Source organism: Plecotus auritus, assembly GCF_963455305.1.
Source record: "Plecotus auritus genome assembly, chromosome: 1".
NCBI classification, from domain to species: Eukaryota; Metazoa; Chordata; class Mammalia; order Chiroptera; family Vespertilionidae; genus Plecotus; species Plecotus auritus.
Window position 1 is genome coordinate 147,432,939 of NC_137770.1, and position 19,416 is coordinate 147,452,354.

At 39.8% G+C, this 19,416-nt stretch overlaps 1 protein-coding gene and 1 long non-coding RNA gene across 9 annotated transcripts in view; both read right to left on the reverse strand.

The window, feature by feature from the left end:
• Positions 1-19,416, reverse strand: part of CACNB2 (calcium voltage-gated channel auxiliary subunit beta 2) — a gene marked incomplete at its 5' end in the record, with an annotated part of 387,111 nt that overhangs the window by 245,745 nt on the left and 121,950 nt on the right. For 2 of the 8 annotated variants that reach the window (XM_080640732.1, XM_080640729.1), the window contains one exon: positions 16,907-17,104. The exons of the other annotated variants lie outside the window; for them this stretch is intronic. In XM_080640732.1, coding sequence (XP_080496858.1) covers positions 16,907-16,954 — 48 coding nt within the window. Of the gene's footprint in view, positions 1-16,906; positions 17,105-19,416 lie in introns of those variants that run through there. 8 annotated transcript variants of the gene reach the window in all.
• Positions 13,200-16,176, reverse strand: LOC308233870. Its single transcript, XR_013959006.1, has 3 exons — positions 15,949-16,176; positions 15,319-15,400; positions 13,200-14,077 (listed from the first exon to the last, which is right to left on the reverse strand). It is a non-coding gene; the product is annotated as an uncharacterized lncRNA (long non-coding RNA).

Consider the following 19,416-nt stretch of genomic DNA (forward strand, 5'->3'; position numbering starts at 1 on the left):
CCTTAATGAAGTACTGGCATTAATAGGAAAATGTTGAGAAATGAATTCTGATAGCTAGTATTTAGAGGGCACATCAGTCCATACATCAGACCCATCAGAGCTCTAGTAGTTACCTTAAAGCTTCTAGCCTAAAATCGAATCATAGTGAAACTGTAACAACTCCAAGTAACTGCCATTTTCTCCAGATAGCAATGGAGCAGAGATGTCAGAGAGAAATCCTCACCGACTTAACAACTGCATGAAATGCCATGGAGACGTGCATGTCTCATCAAGTGCTTAAAGGGGAGAGTAAGTAGACATGAAACATCCAATCAACTCAGGAAAAAGTCAGATGGCTATCTCATTTTTCATGGAGTTGTAAAGTGAACAAAATCCAAATCAGTGCTCTTTAAGAGTATCCTTTAATGTGACTGTACTGCCAATCATGACTGAAGAGGCAGGTTCAACAGAAGAAACAGTGCAAATAAAATAATATAGGGGGAAAAAAAAAGAAAAATCAGAGAAATGCCCTCCAGCAGTGATGGCATGTCCCTTTGAAGTGGAGATTCATTTCAAAATTCTATGTGCTTTTCATCTGTAGGAATAAGAATTCTATTTTTAAATGTAATGAGCACATTACAATATTATTTATAAAATTTATAATTAAAATTTCAATTTAATGAGCACACTATAGTTATAGAATTAATTCCATGAATCAGTTCCTTCAAGAGTGGTCAACCAAGAGTCTTTAAAATAAAATAAAAAATTTAAATATATTTTTAATGATTTCAGAGGATAAGGGACAAGGAGAGAGAAATAGAAACATCAATGCTGAGAGAGAATCATTGATCAGCTGCCTCCTGCGTGCCTCCTACTGGGGATTGAGCCTGCAACCTGAGCATGTGCCCTGACCAGGAATCAAACAATGACCTCCTGGCTCATAGGTTGATGCTCTACCACTGAGCCATGCCAGCCAGGCAAAACGAATAAAATTTTAAGACCAGAAAAATTTAACTAAAGTGAAGGTCTGCACTATAAGAAAAAATATCTAAAGATTTCTCTTTTTATATATTTGTAACCTCAAAGGAGGCGAGGGCATGACAAGGGGGAGCTTTAACTCTCTCTCCAAGCATCTTCATTCAGACAAAAATGAATTGACAAACCTTGCTAAGAGCCCTTTAATATAAGATTACAAGTTCCAGGGTCTGTCTGTATTGTCCCCTTATTCAAATTTGAGGGATACATATTTGGGATTTGGTTTAGGAAACTTCTTATACATCATTAAATCATTTTTTAAGGCATTTTCAGTGCTCATTCAGAAAAAAAAGTGCTGAGGTGCTGATAGTGATATATTGAAGCAGTTTTACTTTTTATACTATTCCACTTCAAGAACCTTCTCTCCCTTCTTTATTTTTTTCTGTAACTGAAATTTATTTCATTAAAATAAGTGCACAGGTCAATTTATTTTAGCCAAATTAACATTCCTTTAAGGAAAGCTGCCAATAGATTTTATCAGTATAGCCCCATCAAACACCATCAACACACATGATATCCTACTTCTTTCTATGACATCCATAATGATTTTATGATTGGAGGTTAAGTAAGACTCCCAAGGGGTAGAACTTTCTAGAAATAGAAAATCCACATTATGTCTTTCATGGTAGATATTCACCAGAACTGGGTCTGCTCAGATCCATGGTCCCAACAAGGTCAGTGATGCTCAATACGAAATAAATGGTATGTTTTCATATGTCTCTTGTCTTCTGTATGTCCACATTGAAAAGTGTCTATTTAGGTCCTTGGCCCATTTTTTGATTGGATTGTTTATCTCCCTTTTGTTAAGTTGTATGAGTTCCCTATAAATGTTGGAGATTAAACCCTTATCAGAGATAATATTGGCAAATATGTTCTCCCATGCAGTGGGCTTTCTTGTTGTTTTGTTGATGGTTTCTTTAGCTGTGCAGAAGCTTTTTATTTTGATACCAGAGGCCCGGTGCATGAAATTCATGCACGGGGGGGGGGGGTTGTCCCTCAGCCCAGCCTGCACCCTCTCCAATCTAGGACCCCTCGAGGGATGTCTGACTGCCCATTTAAGCCCGATCCCACCTAAACGGGCAGTCGGACATCCCTCTCACAATCCAGGACTGCTGGCTCCCAACTGCTCGCCTGCCTGCCTTCCTGATTTCCCCTAACAGCTTCTGCTTGCCAGCCTGATCACCCCCTAACCACTCCCCTGACAGCCTGATTGATGCCTAACTGCTCCCCTGCCAGCTTGTTTGCCCCTAACTGCCCTCCCCTGCAGGCCTGATCACCCCTAACTGCCCTCCCCTGCAGGCCTGGTCACCCCTAACTGCCCTCCCCTGCAAGCCTGGTCACCCCTAACTGCCCTCCCCTGCAGGCCTGGTCCCACCCAACTGCCCTCCCCTGCAGGCCTGGTCCCACCCAACTGCCCTCCCCTGCAGGCCTGGTCCCCCCCAACTGCTCTCCCCTGCAGGCTTGATCACCCCCAACTGCCCTCCCTTGCAGGCCTGGTCCCTCCCAACTGCCCTCCCTTGCTGGCCATCTTGTGGTGGCCATCTTGTGTCCACATGGAGGCAGGATCTTGTGTGTTGGAGTGATGGTCAATCTGCATATTACTCTTTTATTAGATAGGATAGAGGCCTGGTGCACAGGTGGGGGCCAGCTGGTTTGCCCTGAAGGGTGTCCTGGATCAGGATGGGTGTTCCCTTGGGGCATGGGGTGGCCTGGGCAAGGGGCCTGTGGTGGTTTGCAGGCCGGCCACGCCCCCTGGAGACCCAAGTGGAGGCCCTGGTATCTGGGGTTTATTTATCTTCTACAATTGAAACTTTGTAGCCTGGAGTGGAGCCAAGTCTTCTGCTTGCTCCGTGGCGGCAGCCATTTCTGTTGGGATTTATGTATCTTCTATAATTGAAACTTTGTAGCCTTAAGCAGAGGCCTGGGCCAGCCAGGGCTGCAGAAGCTTGGCTTCCTCTATTGCCGCGGGCAACCCTAGCCTCCTGCTCTTTCCAGCTCCGTGGCTGCTGCCATTTCTGTTTGGGTTTATGTATCTTCTCTCATTGAAACTTTGTAGCATTGAGTGGAGGCCTAGGCCGGCAATGGCAGGCGGAAAGCTTGGCTTCTTCCATTGCCAGGGAAACCCAAGCCTCCCTCCTGCTCTCTTTGGCCGCAGCCATCTTGGTTGGGTTAATTTGCATACTCGCTCCTGATTGGCTGGTGGACGTGGCTTGTGAGCATGGCTTGTGGGTGTAGCGGAGTGATGGTTAATTTGCATATTACTCTTTTATTAGATAGGATAGTCCCATTTGTTTATTTTCTCCTTAGTTTCCATTGTCCTAGGAGCTGTATCGGTAAAAATATTGCTGCAACATATGTCTGATATTTTGTTGCCTATGGATTCTTCTAGGGTTTTTATGGTTTCCCATCTTACATTTAAGTCCTTTATCCATTTTGAATTTATTTTTGTGTATGGTGTAAGTTAGTGGTCTAGTTTCATTTTTTTTTGCATGTATCTGTACAGAAGGCCAAGAGACATATGAAAACATGCTCAAAGTAACTAATCATCCAAGAGATTCAAATCAAAACAACAATGAGGTACCATCTCACGACTGTCAAAATGGTTAGCATCAACAAATCAACAAATGACAAATGCTGGCCAGGATGTGGAGAAAAAGGAACCCTCATGCACTGCTGATGAGAATGCAGACTGGTGCAGCCACTGTGGAAAACAGTATGGAGTTTCCTCAAAAAATAAAAAATGGAACTCCCTTTTGACCCAGTAATCCCCACTCTAGGAATATATTCCAAGAAATTAGAAACATCAATCAGAAAGAACATATGTACCCCTATGTTCATAGCAGCCCAATTTACAATAGCTAAGATTTGGAAACAGCCTACGTGCCCATCAGCAGATGAGTGGGTTAAAAAACTGTGGTACATCTACACAATAGAATACTAAACTGCTGTAAAAAAGAAAGAACTTTTACCATTCGCAACAGCATGGATGGACCTGGAGAGTATCATGCTAAGCGAAATAAGCCAGCAGGAGAAAGATAAATATCAAATGAGCTCACTCACTTGTGGAATATAATGAACAACATAAACTTATGAACACAAACAGATCCAGAGACAGAGAAGCATTGAATAGACCGTCAAACCTCAGAGGAAAGGCGGCGGGGGCGGGGGGGAGGGCGGTGAGAGATCAACCAAAGGACTTTTATGAATGTATATAAGCATAACCCATGGACAGAAACAGTAGGGGGGTGAGGGCATGTGTTGGGGGGTGGAAGCAGCTGGGGAGAGGTCAATGGGGGAAAAAGGAGACATATGTAACCTTTTAAACAATAAAAAAATTTAAATTAAAAAAATAAAATGATAAAAAAACAAACAATAAATAAATAAATGGCATGAACCAGATGTAGTAACAAAAGGTGTGCTTTACAAAGAGTTAAATAATATATAGCATTTTATTTTAGCTCTTTTATTGTTACTCCCATCACAGTGTTGCTTAGCTGATTCTATTAACTTTAACTGTAGTTCAATATTGCAATTCAATAAGGTATCAATATTCACTGAAAGCCTGAATGAAATCTTTACTGTCATTATGAGTTCTTCAAATCAATTCAAATATTACGCCTTTACTCTTGACAAGTTTTTGTTACCAGGCACTAATTCTACTGCAAAGGCAATTCTTGATTTTTCCTACAAACTCTATTGCTATTAGCTACCTCTTCCATAATCCCCACTTATGTAATGAGAAACATCAGCATTGCTAATCTTAAAGATGTTAATGCTGTACTTCACAAGCTTTAAACACAGGAGAGCACGGTTCATTTTAAAAATGGAGGCATCATATTCTATGTATGTGGTTTCTGTCGCCCAGGATCTATTTACCTTTTTTCTAGAAACAACACTTGGATTTTCCTTTGGGAAATCCTCCTCCTCCTTTGCATCTGGCTGGGCAAGAGAGTTGGCCAACCAGTTCTCCCCTCTCCTGGCCTGAGAAGATTAAGCGGGGCTCTTCGGATCCTCTCTCCCAGGGATTTGAACCATGAGTATAACTTGACACAAATGGACTTAAGCTGACTCACCTCAGAGGAACACACAGCTTAACCACAATTGCTGACACCTAGATCAGGCCTTTCAAATTTCCTTTGATTCTCTGAGCTGTCCTCAAACGAAAGTGTGCACACAAATCACACTGAGAGAATATTGAAAATTAAATAATGAAGATGCATCCCCAAGCTGACAATTCCATAGGTCGAGATCAGGGGTGGGGAACCTTTTTTTTCTGCCAAGGGCCATTTGGATATTTAAAACATCATCCATGGGCCACATAAAATTATCAGCTTAAAAGCTGGCCCGCTATATTTGGTCAACATTTAATTAACTCACTCTTAATGCCTTGACCAGACCAAATGATTTTGCAGACCTTATTCGGCTCTCAGGCCAGACGTTCCCCACGCCTGGTCTAGATGCTTCCCAGGGATCTGCATTTTTTTAAAACAAACATCTTAAGAATTCCCATGCTAGTGAACTAAGGAACAGAGAAACACTGCTGTAATCTATGCTTTAAATTAAAACGTGGTGAATTCATATCATTTCATCTCACCCACCCTTTATAAACCTTTGGAAAATTATTATTAATATAGGGGTGTGTACCCTTGGGGGAGAGCAAAGGAGAGAGATTCCAGATTTTTTTGAGATTCCTTTTTTAGCTCCTCCTTCCCTGCCATCCTGCCCTGTCCCCATTCAACTAGACCAGCCGTGGGCAAACTACGGCCCGCGGGCCGGATCTGGCCCGTTCGGCTGTTCTATCCGGCCCGCGGAGCCGAAACAGCAGAGGGTTCTCTTGCTCTCCCCTCCGCTCCTTTACTTTGAATTTATATTAGTTCACACAAACACTCCATCCATGCTTTTGTTCCGGCCCTCCGGTCCAGTTTAAGAACCCATTGTGGCCCTCGAGTCAAAAAGTTTGCCCACCCCTGAACTAGACCCTTGAAATCACAAAGAAGCCTCTCTTCCTGATCAGCATCGGTCCTATTATCTTTGCAAAAAAAGCTTGCAATCCATGCTCTTTGACTATCGCTTTGTTCTGCAATCTAATACCTGCCCAATAGAACAACCTGACTTTCCCAATAACGAAACAACAAAGAGAAGTCAATGACTCACTTGGGGATTCTTTGCAGACCCAGTGAGACCACTGCAGAAAAGGAAATGGTGAGGCAGAAACTCCAACATGCTCAGTTCCCTGGTCACAGTGCTAGGAGAAGCTGCTGTGCCCCTTATCTCCTGTTATTCTGAGTTACTGTTTGGAAATCAAAATGGATTATATAAATTATTTATTCCTTTGGTGATGGGGAGAAGAATGGTGATGTGCTCACCACAAAGGTGCAAGGGAAAAAAATAGTAAAAAAAGAAAAAGAAGAAGAAGAAGAAGCTACTTCTGATGATTCAAACAGAAGACAATTGGCTGTTATCTCAATGTAATACCAAGAAAGAGAACAAACAGAGGAGTGAGGCTCAATGGGAGACAGATCTATTCAGCAGAAAGGTCATCTGGCAGAGAAGGGCTCTAATCCAGCAACACAAAGGCTGATACCTGCCTGAGCTTCCCAGGGGGAAAGATGTTAGGGCAGCTTTTAACACAGATAGCTGTTAAAGCCTTTAATTCAAGGCTTCCCCCAAAATAATCTGGCGGTGTTTTTTTATTTTTAAATGGCTTAAATATATTTTAAAATATGGGTTGTTGTGTTTTTTTTAATTTACTTATTATGTAACCACTGTTTTTAAGTCAGGTTACTTTGTGGGTTTTGGTCAAGTTAAGATCTCTTCTGCACTTGAGCAGGTCCTTGCCACGGGTAAATAAACGGGCTCTTGCTTAAGATCCTTGAGAGAAATAAACAGAATATAATCTAAACACTGAAAAGTGGCCTAAAAAGTAAATGATTACATAGTTTCAAACTCTGGGGACAAAATTTATCTTCTAACTTATAAATACTGAAGAGAGACGAAGGAACTTAACTTTATATCATGAAAGTTAGGGGCATGGCGTGTGTGTGTGTGTGTGTGTGTGTGTGTGTGTACATGCAAATCATTATGTAATGAATTTAATATAAAATAAAAATTGTACATTGTAATGAGTGGTGGGAACAGAAAAGAATTTGATATTTCCCCAACAACATTAATTAATTCATTCAAGAAATATGTCTTGAGTACTAGCCCCAGGCCAGGCATTCTTGTTGGACAACAGGGATACAACAATGAAAAAGAAACTGCGAGAATTTAGAGTTCAAGGAGGGGGAAAGACATTTAAAGAATAATTATGTTAATGTATACTTAGTGCCACGAAGGACCCGGGAGCAGCCTCTATGGAGGAGCAGAGGCAAAAGAGCACACTGCTCGCTGGGGAAGTAAATGACATTTGTGCCACTGGGACTTCAGAGTGTAAAGGTGCTAAGAGTCAAGGCCCAAGAGACAAATGGGGGCTTGGTAAAGAAGTACCTTGTGGCATGTTGATCAGATTGAATTTATAGTCTCAGAAAATGGGAATCCACAGAGGGTTTTGAGCAAAAAATTAACATAATTGCATTTGAGAAGAATCACAATAATGGCTGCCATTTGGAGAATGGATAGTTAAGGAATTAAGACTAAGGCAGGGAGACCATCAGGAGGCAGCCGCAGGAGCTTGGAAGGGAAGCAGCTGGAGCCTAGACATGGGTCGAGGTAAATGGAAGAGAAAGGAGCACAAATTCCAGAGCTCGAGGGGGAAGTGACCGAACACGATGACCGATTGGATCTGAGCGTACAGGGAGGGGACAAGGACTCTGTTTCTGGCTAGAACAACTGGGAGTATAAAGATGCCATTTAATCTGACCGGTAAAATGGGGCAGATACAGGTTTTGGTGGGAGAGTGGAAGGGAGGAGGAGGAATAAGTGGAGTTTCCACAGATGTCTGAAGGCTTGTGGATGGTCATATAGGCCTTGAAGTAGGAAGAGTAACTGAGCTGGACATATGGATTTAGTAGCCATCAGCATAAACACAGAATAGTTTTTCCTTCAATTATTTTGGCCATTTCTTCTAAGTCTCCTTTTTTTTTTACGCTTTCCTTCTTCTAAGCATCCCTCACATGTATGTTGGTATTCATAAGCTTTTCTAAGAGGTAAATACATACTTATGACTGCCTGAAGAATACCAATTAATAGAAATAAGGAAACAGATATATAACATGTATGTGAGAAGAAATAAGAATATGGAACCAGGTAAATGAGGTATCACAGACGTGAAGGGAAGGTGTTTCAAGGCAGTGGGATGGGGCCGTGGACGTTGAAGCCAACTATCTGACCATCTGGACTGGTGTGTCTCTTTGGTGGAGGAAGATGATTCACTAGGCCAGTATAAATTAATAGAAACCTCTCTTAACATGATGTACATTCCTCTGCTTAGATCGCATATATTCCTTCTGATCTTCATTTACTTAGAAAAAGTGCTACCAATAAAGGCATGCCAGAGTGCAAATAAGTTCAACAGGTTTCACAAAACAGATTCTCAGTCTGCAAAGCAGAGGACTCAACCCTGATCCACACTTGAGCACATCTACACCTGCAGGACAGCCCTAAAGAACCCTGCAGACCTGCCCTTCATTACTCCAAAGTGCTTTGGATAGATAGGACAATTTCTCAATGAACATATTCCTTGATTTCTGGGTTATTTTCACTCAATGCATTTCAACTTGAATGCTTTCTAATGTAATCTATATATTAATTTGTATTTTATGACTTTCCTATTTATTTCACATTAAATATTTGCTACAAAAAGGTAACAGGCTTATTGTAAAATGTCTAATGATCTAAAAGGTGAAATCACATCTAGGAACCCCACTTCATGAGCTGCCCACACATTGGAATAGCCTTCTAGGTCTCTTCTTATGCAAATGCGAACATAGACATGAGCACATTCAACGCAAGTGTGATCATACTATTTACACTGCTTTGTAACATATCCTCAGAGTGTAGATCTCCTTCTATGTCAGTCTATATAAATCTAGCCTTTTCTCTTTAATATCTGCTTGTTTGTGTTTTCTTTTTTTACTATAGGTGGTATATCATTTATTTTTTTCCTATGGTTGGATATGCCAGTCAAGTCGAACATTTCATGTTCCATAAACTTGTATATCTCCACCAATGGGCCAATCCTTTCTGAGGACAGGGATCAGGGGTTTGATTCCTCTTAAATTTTGAATTTTCAGAATAGCCCTGGGCAAAGAACAGGTGCTAAGTAATTGCTTTATGAATGGATGGATGGGTGATGACTATCACAGCTCCACATAGTTAAATGAACTTCATAGAAGCTTTCTGTAAAACAATAAATCAATCCTTGCAAAAGTGATGGCTCTTTTTCAGTAACTTTCTTACCCAAGGAGAAGCGGTGGCCAGATGCAGAGGAGGGAGGAATAACAAATGATAAAATAGTTTACACTTAATTGAGTACTTACTCTGCGCCAAGTGTTTCATAGTTTAACACATGTAACGTCCACAGCAAACCTCACAGTAAGATTTTATTATTATTCCCCATTTCACAGAAAGGGAAATTGAGGCGCAGAGTGATGGAGTCACTTGCCCAAGTGTCTACAATGTACAAATTTTAGGCCTGTGCTCCAAGTCTGTCACTACCGAGGTGTCCATCAATGGATGACCAGATAAAGAAGTGTGGTATACACACACACACACACACACACACACACACACACACACACACACACTGCAACATTATCCAGCCATGAGGAAGAAGGCAATCCTGCCATTTGTAACAACATATATGGACCTTGAGGACATTATTCTAAGTGAAATAAGTTAGACTGAGAAAGTTAAATACTGTTTGATCTCACTTATATGTGGAATATATATATTTAAAAAAAGGCAAGTTCATAGAAACAGAGAGTAGGAAAGTAGTTGCCAGGGCTGGAGGGTGAAAAGAACAGGGAGAAATTGGTAAAGGGATATAAAATTTTAGCTATAAAATGAATAAGTTATGAAAAATCTAATGTGTAACATGGTGACTATAGTTGACAACTCTGTATTGTATCATTGAAATTTGGTGAGAATAGACTTTAAGTATTCTTACAAAAAAAAGAGAGAGAGAGATAAGTATGGGAGGTGATGGATGTATATTAACTAGATGGGAGGAATCCTTTCACAATGAATAGATGCATCAAACCATCACGAAGTACACTTTAAATATCTTCCAATTTTATTTGTCAATTATACCTCAACAAAGCTGAAAAAAAATTTAATTTTCTATCTTCCTAAAAACAAACAAACTGTCTCTCAAATGGGAAGAGAAAGAATGAGTGGCAACTGGGGATGTGTTGAGAAGGCTTTAAAGCAACTGGAGGCTCCTCTGGCCCTGAAACCTGACCAACAAGCTCACTCTGTACACATGCCCACAGGTTGCAAACTCTGAAGTCAATTCCCCTCCCCCCTGTGCTGCTCCTGTACATTTATAGGCATATCCATCTATCTCATTTTCTATTAATAAAATGTCCTCATGCACTGACGCTTATGATTAAAGCAAAATTTAAAACTCTGAAAAATTAAACATCAAGTAGTATTTTACTGAACAATATTTTAAACACTTAGGGTTATTATTTCTGAAGCTGAGTTCTGCTCTGATATAGGCATATATTTTCTTTAAGATATTTTCACATCCCAGAAAGGTGAGCAAATTTTTTAAAAAATTGTATAGAACTAATGACACCTTACAAATTTAAAGGGTCATATTAAGGATTTGAATAGGCCCAAAAGTAAAAGCTATTAAAAACACACAAAGTCCCAAATGAAAAGTCAGCAATCTCTTGAGAAAATACTTTTAAGAGGAGGTAATGCAAAAATATATATAAATTTGACTTTAAGAAACCTGGATCTTAAAAGTGAAATATTACCTTTCAAGGACATCTTAAGACATAGCTGGGAAAGTTCCAAGTAATTTAAGGTATAAATATGTGTATATTAAATTAAAACAACTGTGCATATGAAACATTCCTTTATCTATGGAGGAATAGAGTTAATGCTACAAAAAAAATCTTTAAAGAGGTTATTTACAATAAAAAGTATTTTCAAGGTGTCTATATATATAAAACCCTAATATGCAAATAGACCAAACAGTGGAACAACTGAACAACCAAACAACTGGTTGCTATGATGTGCGCTGACACCAGGGGGCGTGTGTGGAACATGGCGGGCATCGGCCATGGTGGGATTGTGGAGCAGGTGAGTGTGGGCACCAGACCAAGGCAGGGTGCCAGTCACTATCATCAGGGCGAGCCTCTGGTGGTTACTGAAAATTCTTTGCTCCTGAATGCTGCTGTCCTGCCCGGCGCTCGCACCAACTGCTGGCGCCTGGCGCCAGCCCCAATCACCCCTCATGGCTTCTCTATCTCCCCCTGCTCCTGAGGGGCGATCAGGGCCAGCAGCCACCTCTCAGACCTGCTGCTGGTGCCACCCTGCTCGCACCCACTGACGGCGTGGAGCAATTGGGGCTGGCGCCGTCACCGTATAGGAGCAGTGGCAGTGAGATCAGGGCTGCAGGCAGAGTGGGGACCGGGGGCCGAGCATGGAGGATGGGCCGAGACCCGCCCCTGTGGCCACCGCAGACTCACAGCCTACAGTTCCTTTCAAGGTGCACGAATTCGTGCACTGGGTCCCTACTATAGAATAAGTGTGTAGCTTAAACTTACTTTAACTAGTGAAACAATTCTGATAATTTGAAAAAAGTATGACTTGTGAGAGAAAACTGTAATTCAAGAAAGATATATTACCTACAATTCTACTAACCAAAAAACTCTATTAACTGACACTTCAGCATCTCCAGTTTAATGATAACTGGTTTTTATACTCAGATACACTATAAAATTTGTGTTAATTAAATTTAATTATCATCCCATTATTTAAACTCAGAAATACATTCCAAACAAGAAGAACAAAACATTGAACTTGGAATAGGATTAAATTTCAGTTTGAATCTCAGCTTGGCCACTATCAGACCCTGTGGCCTGTGGCAAGAGAGCTATTTCTCTCATTTGGAGTTTTCTCCTCTATAAAGTGGTGATGACTTGCCTTGTTTATTCTTAAAGGTTGCTTTAATTTCAAATGAAATTAGCCTAGAAGTACTTTGTAAATGCTACAGGACTATGTCTGTGCATCACACAACCATACAATCAGAACTTAACTCAAGGATGGAATTGCTCAGAAGTTAGGATGAATACAAAAATAATATTTGGTGATCTCACTACATTTACATGCTCTAAAAGTTCAGAAGTGATCATATGCTAAGGATAGTGTGCACTTATAATAGATTGGTGATATATAAACTAGGTCATCGTCTAGCACCTAACTTGTTATCAAACTTTCAAGACAATTAGTATTAGGTAACTAGCACAGGCAGTAACCGAGCCAGTGGAGAGCAATTATCTACCATTTTCATCCCTACCATTCCTTACTGTAGGAGATATTAGATCTCATTTCACAGTGGCTACCAATTTTTGAAAAACAACCTTGTATCAAGTAATATGCTAGGTGCTAAAAAAACATTTCCTTTTAACTCTCAAAATAAATGTTCAAGCGTTTACTATTTCCCCAATTATATAGATGAGAATACTGCAACTCAGCAAGAGAAATGAACTCCCCACTATCACAACAATAGAAAACAAACAGACAAGCGAAGAAACAATAATAACACCACGAGTCAAACCCAGGTCAGCCTGATTCCATATCTAACTATGTTGCTTTATACCATTTTGTGTCTAATAATTAAAAAAAAAATTTAAATCCTCACCCAAGGAAGGGAGAAAGAGAGAGACAGAGAGAAACATCAATGTGAGAGAGAAACACCCAACGGTTGCCTAATGTACAACCCCCAACCAGGGATCCAGTCCACAACCCGGGATGTGCCATGACCAGGAACTGATCCTACAGCCTTTTGTGCACGGGATGCTGTTCCAATGAACTCAGCCACACACCCAGGGTTCTCATTATTATGCTAATCAGCAGTTGCTTTTCTCCCTGTCAGTATTTAAAAAAAAAAAAAAAAAAAAAAAAAAAAACAACAAAAAATAAACCCTCAAAAGACAGCCCAAGAGAAAATGAGACAAGGACTTGAACAGGTACTTCACGAAAGAGGATATGTAAATAGTCAATAAATATATGAGAGGGTACTTGATTTTATTAGTCATCAGAAAAATGCCAAGTAAAACTGCAATGGGGGTACTTGTATCCATTTGCTTGAATGGCTAAAATATAAAAGATAACACTAAATATTGGTGAGTGTAAATTGATTAAACCACTTTGGAAAGCTGTTTATCAGTATCGACTTAATCTAAATATATATATAGATATATATAGATACATACACATTCCTTGACTTGGCGATTTCATTCTTAGATTTATATACAACAGAAATGCATACATAAAATTCACAAAATGACATCACAAATGTTTACAGCAGCACTATTAATAATAATCCAAAACTGGTAACTACCCAAATGCATCTCAACAGTGGTACAGATAATAAATTATGATATAGTCTCATAATGGAATACTACACAGCCGTGAGAATGAGCAAGCTACATCTAGTACAGCTACATACAACCAAATGGGTTAGTCTCGTAAACATAATGATGAGTCACAGAAGCTGGACAAAAAGAACATAGACAGGGTTGGGCAAAAGTAGGTCTACAGTTCTTTCTATGGAAAATAATACAATAATAAATAAATAATAATACAAGAATAAACTCTGTGTTTTGCATACTCACAACTATAAACCTACTTTTGCCCCACCCTGTACAGTGTGAGTCCATTTGTGTAAAATCTGGAAATAAAGAGAACTAATTCATGACATTAGAAGTCAGATAAGTGGGTAGGGCTCAGAGGAGAGGAAACTGTTTGGCAGGTGCGAGGGAGGATAAGGGTGCAGACATTGCTTGGTTTCTTGATTTCAGTGTTGGTGACACAGACCCATTCACGTTGTAAACTTTCATCAAGCGTAACACGTACGATTCCTGAACTTTTCTGCATGTATTCCCTCCTTCAATAAAAAGTTTACCAAGAAAAGTTAGTATCAATTTCTGCTCCTTAGTGCACACAAATATTTTAGACATATTTCAATAGAGATACACACAGAACTTACTATCCCTTTAAGTTTAAGGGTAATGACTCTGCTGGCAGATTTCATGCCATTTAATAAAATAAAGATAGCAAGACAGTTTATATAAAAATAGGGTGTTTTTCTGAGATATGAAGCTGGATTCTAAAAGAATGATTGTTAGATGTAAACCATAATGAAGACTAGATTGTGAATTTGAATAATAATGTAAAAAAGAGAGGGGCCACATCCTACAGGGTGGGCCCACTGTTCACAGAACAATTTTTAAATATGAAGGCAACATTACACAGTTTACAGAAGGGAGCCTAATAGAGGTGACAACAGTGAAAGGTAAAGAACTAGAAATGAAGCATTATGGCATAGGTACAGTACTCTTTTCAAAACCCACATATATTTCATATTCTTTCTGAGAGACAACGTTAGAGTAGGAGGCATCCTTAAGAAAACTGTCATACTAAAGAAAGATATGAGAACTAGTGGAGGATGGAGGTACACACACACACACACACATACACACACACACATATCAGCTGATTTATATATTATACCTAATATATATTTTTACATATACACACTCTTAATTTCTAAACTTTTATTGGCTTTTAGTACTGGCATAATTTAAGTCATCACTCCCTTAAAATTGACAATCGATCTGAGAAAGGACACCAGGACAGTCCACTTAATGGACATTTAATGGACAAGGCCCCAATCACTACATACAGTTCTGGGCTGACCTTTGCCCTGGTGTATAACTGGTTTATTCAATAAGCAGCTCCCAGACCCCCCCCCCACCCCCGCCCCGTTTCATCTGCTCTGCAGGCGGTAGAGATTCACTGCCCGATATATAGTGGGCTTCTTTCCTCCAAGGAAATGAAGTATGTTTCAGATTTAACGTCCCTATAGCTTTGAGTTGGTAGCTAGAAAGAAAATTGCAATCCACTTATTAAACTGCCAGAGAGAAGAGGCTAAGACAGCAGCAGGTGGGTTACAGGTTCAAACTCCCAATATAAATGTTCTAAAATAAAGAAAAATTTATTTCTAGTGACAAAGTATATACATTTCCTTTATCTTTAAAATATACTTGTGCTATATGTTTTGTGCTTCCTTAACCAAAATAACATGGTAAAAGTTTGAGAATTAGTAGATGAAGCAAATCTTCTAACCTTTCAGCCAAGATTCCAGAAAATGCAGATTATGCTGTCTCTTCTATGTGGCTACATGTTCAATGTCAGCAAAGGGACATAACTAAGTAGAATAAAAATTATTACTTTGTTTGAGGTCTTATTTCAGAATTCCTCTACTCAATAGGTTATACAATCATAGATTTCTTCAAATTCAGTGTATCAATAAACAAATTCATAAAGCTATAAAATTGTCAGTCTTCATTATATTGTAAAAGCATGGATTTTAAATTTCAAAATTTTTATTTTTAATTTAAGATTTTCTTTATGCGGATAATTTGATACTTTAAAAACTTTGTAACACTTATTCTCAGATCCTATTAAAAAGCCAATTGCTTTTTCTGTTGGAAAAAAGAAAATCTCTCCTGGCAGGTGTCATCTTTAAAAATCTTTGCTTGTTACCTCTCAACTACGTATACTCTTACGTGTCAACTGTTGCATTTAAAAGACAAATGGCACCAGATACATAACAATTTAAAAAACCTTTAATTAAAAGGTTTCTTACGCTTTTGCTTATTTAATAAAACTGAAGATTTGATAGGGATATAATTATCTATTCCCCACTCTCCCACTCCTAGTCTCCAACTTTATAATATCGTATCAGATTATAACCTTGTTTGTCCTGGAAGTGTCACCTATATCTCTTCGAGTGGCCAATTTTCCAAGGTCACAGATTTCTTTACAGTACGCGCTTAAGTATTGATTAGCTCCCTTTGTAGATTTTCTATTTGTTTTGCAGCCAGGACTCTCCAACCAGTGATGAGCAATTCAGCACTGCAGTCTGGCCAGCCTGCAGAAACCTCCTGTTCCGTTTCACATCGCTCCCTGGAAATAAGGTGGCTGCGAGCAAAGGGGATATGGAAATAAAGCAAGCGTTGCCTCCAAGCTTGTCAGCGAGTGCACAGCGTATTTCAATTAGCATCCTATCATTTTAAGTAGTGATACTTCAGGGTTTGTGTAAGCCTGCCTTGTAGAATTTAATACTCAGACAGCCATTTTGCAAAATACAGCAGGTCCGTGAAATAAGGGCTAGTTCAGTGAAATAATCACAGAATGATAAAGCTCCGATAAAGGCTGGCATTAATGCAACAGCTGTGTCACCCATCAAACGATTATCATCTACTCTTTTTCTGAAGCTGTTCAAAATAGGATTTAATGGTAGCCTCTCTGGCTATCTTCAATTTGACAAACTCCATAGTATTGCTCTCTAAAAGAGATTTTTTTCATGCCATAAAAATATAAAAACAGGTGAAAGAGAATATCAACTGGTTTGCACTGATAGAAATCTCTAAGACAATGGATTTCCCAAACAATCCCAGTGCAAGTTACTGTCAACCTTATCAAAGTAACACAGCACGAAAGAGGTATAAAAACATCTCCAGGAAAAAAAAAACCACCCTCAGAATCTCATATACCTCGGGTGCTTTAAAAACTCGTTGTACAAATGATTGACTCTCTGGCTGATTCTCAGCACAGGGATGAAAAACATCTGAAAGAAGCAACATGCACCAGACAGACACGAATAGTATTTTCAGCCCCTTGTTGCAATTCTACAGCAAGAGAAACTTACATAGGACACCCGTACTCGCCGCCGGTGCACCAGCCCACAGCACTGCATGAAGAGCGGTGCAGAATGCAGTCAGCGTGTGGCTTCACCCAGCTGCACTGTGCCTTGTCTTTTCATCGGAGCCACTGTCCATTTCTTCCCACCTTCCAGCTCCCAGGTAAGAGGCATGGGCAAATCAACACTTGGCTTCTGCCTCCTAGGTAGTTTCTAAAAACACCATGTTCCTGCAGGCATGCCCAAACTTTGTTTTGCCAGTTTTTCTTTCTCAGGTAATTTGATATCTTCTTCTTCAGAGAGTTGTGGATTGACCAGAAATTTACCAAAGGTGCCATTCATTTCCCTGCAATAACTATTGCTAACACATGGTTACAGCCGGCGGATCACTCGAGTTTCTTGGCAACGTTTGTACAATAGCCATTCTCAACTCGGGAGATTTTCGAACATCAGAGAATCTTGCATTTCACAAGGCGGCCGCTTCCTGCTTTGTGCTAGAGGAGGCCTACCCCTGATGCTGCCTGTTACTGCCTCTGAGAATGCTGCTGCTGCCGGCCTGCTCTGCCATTGCTGCCTGCTTCCCGGCACAGGCTGGCAGCAGCATCCTTGCTTCAGCGTTCCCTCTCTAACACTTTGGGCATATCTGATCTGCGATTTCTCCCTCCTCCGTTTAGCCTGAAAAATTACCGAGTCTAGACTTTAATTCACTCTGGATTCCTAGGACCACAGAACCACCCTCCAAATTGTCAGACGCTTTGTCTCCAAGTACGTGTTTCACATGAATTGTAGAAGGGATTGCTGGAGTGGCCTCAGGACCCGGCTCCCTCAATCACTGCAGTTAACACAGTTGTCATTTTGTTGTTGTGTTTTGTGGTGTGTTTTTTTTTCTTCTTTTTTTTCCTCACTGCCAAATATTCATTTTCTACGTTAAAGCACATTAAATAAACATAACTCCAGCAAGCAAATCTGATCAGAGTCTGAGCTAATTAACTAATTAGGTAATATATCACCTATGATTTAGATTAAAAAAGAAACTAAATAAGGCTGCTTTCCAAGCATGAGATCTTACAAATGACTATTCCGTGTAACCTGTAATTTATATCCTTCTCTAAAGACAAAGTTTGCAGATTCTGAGCTGATCATAACATTCTTCCTAAAAGGCCTTATACATGCCACACCTGAAAAGATGAATTATTCAGGCATCTGGGGATAAAATTATTAACTGTATGATACCCAGCAAGCTAATAAGCAATGGTGCATGTAGGCTTTTAGTGTGCCACAGACAATGATCCACACCTGCCCCCATGCCCAGGTCCCTCCACATACTGCTGCCACCTGAGAAGATGTGTTAACTATTTCATGTCACAGATTAACAGCACCCACCATGATGCTCTTTGGGCCCACGGAAAGTACAAACCTATTAATTCTCAATACTACCAACATTTCCTTAAAACCTATGATTTAGAGCAGCGGCCGCCAACCTTTCGGACTTCACGGACTACCTGCGGTCCGCGGACCACCCGTTGGCGACCGCTGATTTAAAGTAACAGCTCTATATTATTATTATTAATAGTCTAAGAGGCTATTAGAGCTAAAAAAAAAAAAAGGGGAAAAGAAAACTTCCTGCCTTTGTTCTATGTTCTTATTTGACTAGTATAGTAACTGAGGCCCCAAATGGTGAAGTGTTTTGTCTACAAGTAGCTTAAGCAATAATATTACTAATACCTACTAATTTATATAATTTAAATAGGCTATAAATAGTCTATGGCTTTGTCATATACTAATTAATTTTCTATGTATTTGAAGGTCCAAAAGGCAAATATGGATAGACGGTAGATGGGGAATAAGGTTACTTTTGTGATTACATCGCAAACCTAAAATAAAATTCTGAATCATAAGGCAAATTGGCTTTTGAAGGAAGTTCTGGAAAGAACTCTATATTTACTGGACCAGGCAAGACATATTCCTAGCAGGTAGGATTTCAATATGTGTGTGTTTTTGTAAATCTTAAGTGAGAAATATAGGAATATAAGAGCACATATAACGCAGGCCGGCCAGTATTGTTCATGAACCAAGAGGTCACTGGTTTGACTCCTGGTCAGGGCATATGCCTGGGTTGTGGGCTCAATCCCCAGTAGGGGCATGCAGGAGGCAGCTGATTGATGTTTCTCTCTCATCTGATGTTTCTATCTCTCTATCCCTCTCCCATTCCTCTCTCTCTAAAATCAATAAAGACATATTCTTTAAAAAGGAGAACATGTAATTCAAAATCAACCTTTTCCTTCAGGACCTTCATCAACACCAACCAGGACACATTTATTAGAATAACTGAATAAAAAAGAATAAAAATTAACCCACTGTTAGAATATAATGAAAACACTGGGGACATCATCTCTTCGATGATTCTGAATTTGATTTGTAATTCACTGAACTTTTCATCAACTATGGTATTATTATACACAATAAGAGAGAGATCCTCAGTTCAGCTGAGATACCACCCACCTTGCCATTCAAGAATT